This window comes from Seriola lalandi, unplaced genomic scaffold (genome assembly GCF_002814215.2).
Source record: "Seriola lalandi dorsalis isolate HSWRI2012SDOR001 ecotype SW California unplaced genomic scaffold, Sedor1 jcf7180002054291, whole genome shotgun sequence".
Lineage (NCBI taxonomy): Eukaryota > Metazoa > Chordata > Actinopteri > Carangiformes > Carangidae > Seriola > Seriola lalandi.
Window position 1 is genome coordinate 135904 of NW_019524844.1, and position 10633 is coordinate 146536.

A 10633-nucleotide genomic window follows, 5' to 3' on the forward strand; every position below is an offset into this window, starting at 1 on the left:
TCAGTCTTAGACTTCATGGATTTTTTTTTCACAGTCTATGAATTTTGCACAGCCTGCTGAAATGGATAATCGCTCTGCTCAGTCAGCAGTGTTGAATTTCAAAGTGAATGGCTACCTATCACATGGTCACAAAAGAAAAGCCTTTGTTAAAAAGTCTGATATTTGCTGAGGTTCTGTCCGTATAAGAGTGAGTGAGTGTATTCTCCCAAAATGTTTTGACGAATGCACCTGACACCACACCAAGCAAGTATAGTGTCAAGCTATTCATAGTCGTGTTATTTGTACTTCCAAAAGAGACAAGGTTAGATTTCAGGAACAGAGGGTTTGACTGCATCTTCAGCAGTGGTGGAATAAGTAATAAGATCCTTTACTTAAACTTAAAAGCTGATATTTGTACCAGAACAATATAACATGACAACGTGAAAACATTGTTAGACTGTGAAATAAATCTAGAGAGAGTGATCATCTGAAATGCATCTGCCGGCAGCTTTAGAGAGGTTTGTAGGACATTGCGGCTCGTTGTTTAGCTGTCTGGGCCACGTCTTCACTGTTTAGTTCACTCTCATTGCTCTCAGACAGCTGTTTATAGAGAAAAGCTCTATAAAGGCTCTACCTGCTCTGCTCCAAATGGCAGACAAGACGCAGCTAGAGACTAGCTGGTGAACATTGTGGAGCATTCAGCAGCTAGAGAGTCAGATATTTCCCTCAGGAGTTGGTAGAGACCAAAAACAGAGCTAAAACCGAGTGAGCATTGCATTTAAATTTGTCAGGTGGCCAGACACGTGACTCCATGAATGATAATGTTGCTCCATAATTGTTGGATGTGTAAATAAGTAACTATTCACTATATCAACTTTAAATAAGATAAATCTTGTGCTCTCAGCTGGATTCTACTGCCCCCAAGTGGCCAAGGAATCTGTTATTGCAGGTTTTACAGTTAAAATAGCAATGCTACACAATGCCAAAATATTCAAAGTCCTGCCGTCTTTAATTGTGAATACAAAAGTATTATCAACAAAATGTACATGATTACTGGATTATATCTGATGCATTATTAGCATGAAGTGTTGCAGTGGATTAAGATGAAGCTACTTTTTACCAATTTAATAGTAGTAGTTTAATCTACAGCAACTCATCGGTCTTAATTAACTAATTATGTGTTTTGTATGTAAAATCCAGTAAGTCTCTAAGTAACTACAGCTGCCATATAAGTGTAGTAGAGTAAAAAACGTACAATATTTCCTTAAAATTGTGCTAAAGTACAGAACTTGAGTCACTGATCTTCAGTTGGTTTGTAATTTGTGATACGTCCATTTATGGAGTCAAATTCCTGAGGCAAAACCAAAGGGAATCAGAAATATCTTCAAATATTATACATATCTTATCATTCTTGTCTTGGCTTGACTGTCCAGCCCACACAGCATCAGGCATCAATGTCTCAGTCCGTCTTCGTCCGTGCAGCCAAGCAAGACTTAAGAGTTATCCACTGTTCAAAGCTCCATATTACATCCCAATCCACAGTTTAAGTCAGTAAAACAAACCCCAAAAACACGTTCAAATAAATACTTTGCTCACACATTTCCTCTCCTCTGCTCTGTGCATTTAGTTAGACTAAGTGTCCTTCGTTCTTTCTTTCTCTTTCCATCCCCTCATCTCTTTTCTTTCTCTCTCTCTCCACTGTTTGCATCTCCTTCTCTTTCGGATATTTCTTTTTCAGTTTGAACAACATGTTGTTAATCTCTCTCAGTTGCCACGTGGTGTAATTTATAGTGTTTCCTCTTAACACTGTGAGCTGACCCCAGTCATCCCAGTCAATAAAGAGGCACGGATGGTGCCCCGTCGCTTTACAGCCAGTTAAATTACACTTTGATGTCGCCCCCTCGTTTTCAACTGTGAATTAATAGCTGTCCGCGCTGAATGTCTGACCCACAAGAACGTCAATTTCGGTGCCGATACCCACACGGGAACTGTCTCACCCTACTAAAAATGTGGCAGAAGCGGTGGTAGCAAACCCTTATTTTGATTTTGATATCGATGCCAACAGAGATATAGTCCTACTGCGTCAAAAAATAAATACTTAACTGTTGTGCATGCATGTGAAAACTTAGACTTGAATACAAACTAAAGTGTAGTCAGGTGGAAATATGCACGAGATAAACTGCAAATCACTGCTCAGCTTGTTCTGAAGAACTTTCTGCATGTTTAATTTCTGCAGAACTTTCTTTGTGCCCACCACACAGAGTTGCAGAGTCTCCTCTGTTCCCTGTGCGCAGTAATTGGAACAGATGCTGACTTTTGGATCCACGGCAGAGAAAATAGAACATTCTGTGGTTGCAACTCAAAACATTTTGCATGGCATATTCATCTGAAAAGAAAAAAGAGAATTGCGGTTTGCAGTTTGCTGGATTACTGTTGGGACTTGGACACTACATGCAGAAGTGCAGGTGTAAGCTGAAATTGTCTCTTGTGTAATGAAAGAAAAAGCCAGTTGTGCTCATGAACACTGAGATAGAGGTTTTGATGCAGCATATGTTTTTCACAGTCACTCCTTCCTGCCTCTTTTGTCTTTTCGCAGAGATTATATCCTGACAGGCATTGTTTTCAACAAGACTTTCTTAAGTTCATCATACATATGGTGTTCTCTGCAGGAGGGCCCATTGCCATTCACCTTGGGCAGTGTTGGAGAGCCTCACAGCTACAGCAGATCGCATGGATAACAAGCAGGAGATTGTCACAATATCCCAATCCTGCCAAAAAAACATCAGTGACATGCAATATAAACAATGGCCTTTGATCAGCAAGAGGCCTCATGATTTCAAACAGTCTGACAGCTCTCGCCTTGTGGGGCCTGTGGGTGCTGGCCAGGGAAATATGATGAAATAACTAGAGAGTATTTACAGTGGGATAAAACCCATTTGCTCCCTTCAACCCAAACAGGATGTGTTCATCATGGACAGTGAGACGATGTTGCGGGCGTCGAGGCCCCCAGCAAGAGGTCTGCCACCAAAACATGGCTCCTCAGCCTGAGTCCATTCCCAGCACCGTTAGGCAAACATCTCCAAAATCAGAGGCCTATTGCTCATTGGATCTCGCAGAGCTGATTTGCATCTGTTCTGATGCACTGTCATCCTACAAAATCTGCATCATGTGCTGGGGGATTATTTTCTCCTCGCAAGAATGAATGAAATAAAACAGCAGTTTCATATGACATTGGCCTGCTGCATACACAGCTTATCTCAGTAAGGCCCCCCGACTCACTGAGATGCATGGGCCATTCCAGGGGCTGGCAGTCAAACCTCAATGATTCTCTTGGTACAAATCAAAGCGTGTCCATGCTGCAGGAGAAACCAGCTGCATGCTACAACCAGGCTAGCTTGGGATCCTTAAAGTGCTGTACTCTACAAAAACTGATTCCAAAGTAAACTAAACTACATAACAAAACCAAGAAGTCTGAGTCCCAAACACAGAACGATTTACACTACTGTTGGGCTTTTCTAACAAACTTTCAGACTAACTCGTGCATACATAGAAGATGCCTTGGTATTCAAATGTATCACTTCTCATACCGAGTCAAAAAATGACGCACTTGAAAGACACACTTTTGTGCATGTGTCTGTGAGACAGTGTATGACGAGCTATCCCTTCACCTCACCTTGCAGCACATTACCCAACATGGCTGTGACTTGAGGGTCACTGGGTTTGTGTGTGATCTTCTGTGCTGACTGAGTCCTGAGAATTGCACACGGAGCTCACATGAACACACACACCTCCTGGTTCTAACCTGACAAATTGCAGGATGAGCAGAGAGGTCTTCGTTCCTGAAAATAACTTCCCCTCAGATGGGTATGAAGGAGCAGGAAGGTGCAGCGCAGTTGCCACCAGACTGAGCCAGAGAGAGAGAGAGAGCACGCTCACAGGCCTCACTGGGCAGGATGGGAGCATGTGCTGTTTACACTTTCAGCTATCACATCCTCTAGATACAAATGTATATTAATCCAATGATGTGTGTGCAAATTGGTTGGTTCAGTGATGGGCAGCAGCAGGGCGAAAAGAGCTGCCAGCTTCGACAAAAACACTGGCAAAGACATGGCTGTGGAAATTTATGATGAGAGAGCTGCCTGAGGTTTTACAGTTAAGCTGCAGCCATGAGGCAAGCAAGTGTGTGTGTGTGTGTGTGTGTGTGTGTGTGTGTGTGTGTGACAGAGAGAGTACAGAGATGAATCATCCTCATTTTTGCATGGCTACAAATTACTCCCCTGCAAATTTTTTCTTGCTGCCAGGTGACTCTGCAGTCAGATGATAGACTTCAACCACATGCAAGACTGATAAACAGAGTCTGAGTGGAAGAGAGTGAGTGGTGAGTGTGTGAGGCAGAGGTTGCGGATGTTGGTTGGGGAGGATATGCAGTAAAAAAAATAATAATAAAATAAATTTAAAAAAGGCTGCAACTTTCGGTCAGCCTCAAATTATGGACAGGGTGTCTAATCCCAAGTACATCATTGAATGATCTATGAACTACAACAACCAACAACTAGATCCTGTATGCAGCCAGAGATCCAGGCCATCCAATAATTGCACAGGGAGATAAACAGACAAAGAAAATAAAAAATCAACGCACATACTCAACACTGCGCACCAGATTGCGGATTTCACAACTGTGACAGAATTTCCTCACTAAGAGCAAGAATTTCCTTTGTTCCTCCCTTTCACACTCCATGAGTTATTATACTGATCCTACAAATACATCATCTATATGAAGCCAGAAGCTTAATATTAAAGCTTATAGATAAGAGTCTTGATAAAAAGCTTTTTTTATTTGTTTGCTTCCGCAGTATGTCAGCGTTTATGTTCCAGCAGAAGTTTCTTATGGTTTAAACATTTTATGAATTACAAAGCAGGTGCATTTTTGTGTGGACACATGAGATGTTTCAAACCATTTCCCAAAAGCTTCAGTACTAGAATGAGGAACTTTGAAGTCTGAATATTAACGGCTTTCTCCTTGCTCTTTATTGTCTTATTCATCTGGAGAATCCACACACAACTTAAATCTGTTAACTGTACAGTGCAGCCAAAACCTTGAAGAAGAGCAGTAGATCATAATGCACATTTATCTCATTGTACTTTTATATGCTGTCCACTGTGTCTCTCATAGCCAAGTTATAACACCCCTTTTTGCTCAACTTCATGTAATGACTTTCATACTTTCCTTTATTTTCACCTCCATCTTTAGTTAAAGGGTAACAAATTCTCAAAGATATGTTTTGTTCCCATCCTTTCAATCCTGATAACATTATAAAAACATAAACCTCTTAACAGTTTTCATCTCCTCCCTGTCCCTGTAGGTAAAGACAGTTCAGGTCTGACAGACTCTGAATTGGCCCCGGACTCTGACGCACCTGGAATGGACACCAGTTACCTGGCTGTGAAGGATCAAGGTGTCAAAGCGGCCTCTGACAGGCTGCCAGGCACCGACTTAGCAAGCCCTCTGGACAAGGCCGATGGCGGCGAAAGCAACAAAGGCAAGAAGAGACGCAACCGCACGACTTTCACAAGCTACCAGCTGGAAGAGCTGGAAAAGGTTTTCCAGAAGACGCACTATCCTGATGTTTACGCTCGGGAGCAGCTCGCACTGAGGACCGACCTGACTGAAGCTCGTGTGCAGGTAAAGCAGTGTTCAGGGGGAATTTCATGTGCAGCTAAATAGGCCAAAAAAAACAAAACAAAACAAAAAAAACCAGCAGATGGATAGAAAATAAAACATAAACCAAGAAACATATCAGATTTCTAATAACAGATGGAGGTTAATTTAAAAAGGTCTTATTTACAGTAACGGTCTAATGGTTGCAACAATCTCGTGCAACCACATGCCTGTCCTATCAATAAGTTATAAAAAAAAAAAAAAAAAAAAGCTCTTCATCAAGGCAGAACAGACAATGTTTAAACAACCCAACCTCATGGATCCTTCAACATCTGCAGCTCTGCAGAGATAACGTCACTCACAGAACAACATGAGAGATTTATCTGGTAATGTGGGAGTCAGGGGGAGAGAGTGGGGGAGTGGGAGCTAACAGAGGCCAGGGGGCCCAGGGGGGCTGAGGTTTGAGCTGCCTGGGCCTCATATGTGCAGTTCTACGAGAGCAGGCTTTCATCAGCATATGAGGGGATTCGTTCAACTCTGCTCTCTTTCCATGGGATCGTTTCATTGGCCCTTTTCTTTAGAGCTGAATTCGGTTCAGCTGGTAGTAGTCGAGCCCGAGGTGTACAGTACGTCTCGGACTGAAGCCCCTCCAGTGACCTTCTGGCCCAATTTGCATACAAACCAGTCATGACTGCTGTAATGCATTCAAACATTGGTGAACAGAGAACGAGACCTCCACCATTTCTGTATGTGTGTGGTGTATGTGTATATATGCGTGCGCTATGGACTACCAAAGCCCCTGGATTTTCTGTGTTTTTCTTTCATTAACATCCTGTCCAGGCAAGAATGTGTCCCTGCTGTGGTCTCCGGGGTAGGTGTGAAACCCTTCCCATGGGCTTTGAGCGAGTCAGCGATTGATATTACGAGTCATGTCTGAACTTTGAGCAGTTTTGAGGCATATGGCGTATTCCACTTTTTGCCAGAACTAATGCAAACATACAACTCATCGGCTACATTTTTATTGTGTGCCGGTGGCGTACATGGGATGAGATAAGAGATGGATTAAAACCGATCTTCTACACGATGAGCTGGAACGGTGACCAGAAAATCAGTGAAGCACAGGAAGTCTGAGCAGCCATGGGGTTATAACTCAACCCTGAGTCTCTGAAGGTATGCTGCTCTGCTCTCCTGCTCATACTATCACAGACCTGGCTGCTTCAGATGGATGCAGCTTTATAGCCCTCAGCTCTCCCAGCGGCCCTCTTAAACACTCAAGTTAAAAAGATAAAAGACAAGAGATGCCTTGTCAGTCAGAGAACAGGGATCTGTACTCTGTTCAGGTCATTCACACGGAGAAGTACTCACAGCTCATGAATTCTGCGTCTGCAGTGAAAAAAGAAAAGTAAAAAAAAACCTTTACTGATGCTGAAAAGTTTCCTTCATCTTTTAACATTGACAAGCATTTTCATTAAAGGCAAAAACTAAAAATGTATCAGAGAGAGAGAGAGAGAGAGAGAGAGAGAGAGAGAGAGAGAGAGAGAGAGAGTATAATTCAGAGGAGTGCGATGTTGTACCTCATTGTCTGATGGTTCTCACACTCACAAAAAAAAAAAAAAAAAAAACAGCTTTCAGTTGAAAAACGTAAGGGTCTGGAGTTGTTTGCTTTTTCAGTCTCTGGGTTTCAAAGGGAGAAAGTAAGTTCAGATCTGAGTCATATGCACTACAGATACATGTGGAGGTCAGAGGTCAAGGGTCGGGGGTTTCAAAAACATAACATCTCTCAGATTTGCCGTTCTGTCGGTCCAGAGAGCTCAGAAAGCCAAGATGGCATCTGAAATGTGGAGCTCACCAGGCAAACACAGATGTCAATACGAGTTTATAGATCCAAACAGTTAACGGAAGATGAAATAGCAGGAAAGCCTGATTTGACCAAGTGAAGGACAGAGACGACGGTTCCTGCAAATAGAGGATCAGTCCCAAACTACATTAACGCTAAATATTCAAGTAATTTCTGTCATTTTATAAATAAAGTTTTTTGTTTGACTAAGAAGAAGTGAATTCTCTGATTGGTGAGAAACTATGAGACTGAAAACTGAAAATATGCTTTATATAATGACATTGTAAGTCAACTGCCTAAAACCATTTGTCAGATCTAGAGCTGAACCTAGTCAAGAAATTGATCAGTCGGCTAAAAGAAGAAAAAAAATCAGTGACTATTTTGATAATAAATTAAGTTTTTAAGTAATTTCACGAGCACTTTTTTGTAGAACAAAACAAGCAACATAAAGATTTCAAAGATGTCTGGAAAGTTGGGATGTTTTTTTTTTTCCTTGTGATCTGAGACAACAAAAAATATATAATACAAAGATATTATTAGTTGCAGCCCTTGTCAGATTTACAGTTAGATACATAACTTATTCTATAAAGAATGGAGATGACATGGATAATATTTAAGCTGTTAACAAATCTTGAAAATGACGTGTTATATCTAAAAGCTTCATGTACCAACACAAAAAATATTCTATTGGTCCAGTCTGGGTACAACCCAGTGCCAACTAGTAAAGAGTAGAGGTAGATATAAAATTCTCTGATTTCTTTCTGAATCGGTCCACTAGTGTCATGGACTTACCTGTAATTGACACCAGAAATTATGAATTGATGTGATAGAGGACTTTTGAAGGAAAGGGAGCAAACTTCCATTTAACGAACAACAACACTGGTCAGAGGTGTTTCCATGATATTATTAGTGCTTTGGGGGTGTTGGAAAACCGAAGCCAGGCTCAGCCGTGGATTTCTTCTTACTTTGGTATGGAAGCCGCCATGAGTGACAGCATAGGCGAGTTATCAATCCTCTGAGCCGGTCTCTCACTTCAAAGTGTTTTCAGCCCCATACAGCTCTCCTGCTGGGGCCAGTTTGGCATTTCTCTGCTCTCTCTCTCTGGGGCTGTAACATAAATAAAGCCTCATTGAAAGTCCACCAGCTACTTAAGCTGTCAAGGTCTTTACCAATTACTGTCACAACGCAGTGTGTGTAACACAAAAATATGTTCTCCCTGTATAATAGCCAGCAGACTCTGCAAAAAGCAGAGAGTAGGCAGATCAGAGTTGTTGGTGGCACTGTATATTGAGACACAGACAAAATATCAACAAAAGACAAATATCTTTTAATGAAAACACTGACTTTTAAGAAATGGGACAAAACACATCCTGCAAATAAACAAATGAGTTTTGGTGAAAAGTGAAAATTTCATTCACAACTCCTACAGTTAGCCTATTACCAAATCACCAGCCTTTACCAAATTTGGTACACGCCTGGACACTGGCAGCATACTGTAGCTTCTGCTGGGAAATTGTGCCAATTTAAAATGTGATCACAACCATGATCTATTATCTACACATATACAAATGATTTTTAATGATTATCCCATGCTTGGTTTCATTTTGTTAGAGGGTTATGTTAATGGTAACTTTGTTAGAAAAATAACATGAAAAGTCTTCTGGTTTGATACATTCAAATGCACAAGAACATCCAAGACTTGGGATGTTGGAGCATGAAACAGAAATATCAAATACACAATATATATTTTTATTTTAATGCTCATTGTTTGCATTTGATTGTCCAACAACATATGAAGGCAGTAAGTTTGTGCTTTTAGAAAAATAACCAAATCACTTATGCTAAATCCTTAGTACATCATACACCATAATTTTAAATGATACTTTTAAATAAATAAAACTATAATTTTACTTGTTTCTTATATGTGATGTCAACTGACTGACCCTTGTTTTTAAATATAGTTTATTCAATCTAATAATTGTTTATTTAAATTCAAAACTTAACTTCTGTTTAAACTATTATCTTATCTGGGAGTTAAATACAAAGGATTATTTATAAAAAAAATCCCCAAGACAGCCATGAAAAGATGCATTTAATTCCCCCCAATAATTCAGTGTAATACATTTGGAGACATTTTTATTAATTTAAAAATAGGAAAGGTGTTCCTGGTGACTAATATCTATGCTGAACTAAATTTTTGAAAATGACATAGTACATGCTGATGGTGTTGACAAAAAATGTATTAATGATCCTGTAATAAAAAACAACCTGTAATTTACTATAGTATGGTCTGATAGCCAAAACCAAGCATTTGAAAAGTACAGTATATTTTCAGGTTTTTTTTTTTTAAATATCAAGTTTTTATCAAGTTTTTTTTTTTTTAAATCAAATTTAAAACTTGCTTTGTCCCACTTCTCAAGAACCACTAAACAAAAGGCACCATTTTTTTTTTTTATAGAAAACAGTCTTGTATGGGGTTGTAAATACTGAGTAAGAAGAGGATGTATGAAAACATCATGGAGAGAAGGATGACGTCCTCTGGTTTGTGTGCTTCTTTAATTTAGAAAAAGACAGCATCTCAAAGCTGGAGCTTTCGGCCTCAGGAAATTAAAAAGGAAAATGCAAACAAACCCCAGTTATAATCCCATCTCATATTGCCACCATAGATTTATAGTGAAGTGTGTGAGCAAAGAGCAGATACATGAAATATGATAAATCATATAAGAGAAAGTCAGACAGAAAAAGTTTTGCTGCCTAATTTGTGCCATGATCAGTCCAGTCAGGCAGTCAAAATGAAATAGTCAAGAGTTATTCAACAAACCTTTAAAATTTGACGGAAAAGCAGGACAGGTGACGTCTAAAGCACATGTAAAATGTATTTAGATTATTCCACACACTCTGATAGTAATTCAATCACAGTAATGCTTTCAATAAACAAGTGTGGGGTTTAGATGTCAAAAATGACTGCAGAACAGGCAGCCTGCTCCCCTCACACAACAAAAGGTGAGATGGATGAGATCTGTTTACATTTTGTTAGGGAGCCTCAAGTGAAGTCTGCAGCACAATGTTTACAAGTCATTTCCCTTTCCCCTTCTTGTTAAGAGGTTCTGTAGGTGATCGGTGATCGGTGATCAGCGACCCCCCCCCCCCCCCCCCCC

The 10633-nt window shown here is 40.2% G+C and overlaps 1 protein-coding gene across 1 annotated transcript in view; it reads left to right on the top strand.

The window, feature by feature from the left end:
* Positions 1–10633, top strand: part of LOC111654813 (homeobox protein aristaless-like 4) — a 20754-nt gene that overhangs the window by 7420 nt on the left and 2701 nt on the right. Inside the window, exon 2 of the mRNA XM_023405957.2 lies at positions 5343–5662. Within this exon, the coding sequence (XP_023261725.1) occupies positions 5343–5662 (320 nt within the window). The remainder of the gene's footprint in view (positions 1–5342; positions 5663–10633) is intronic.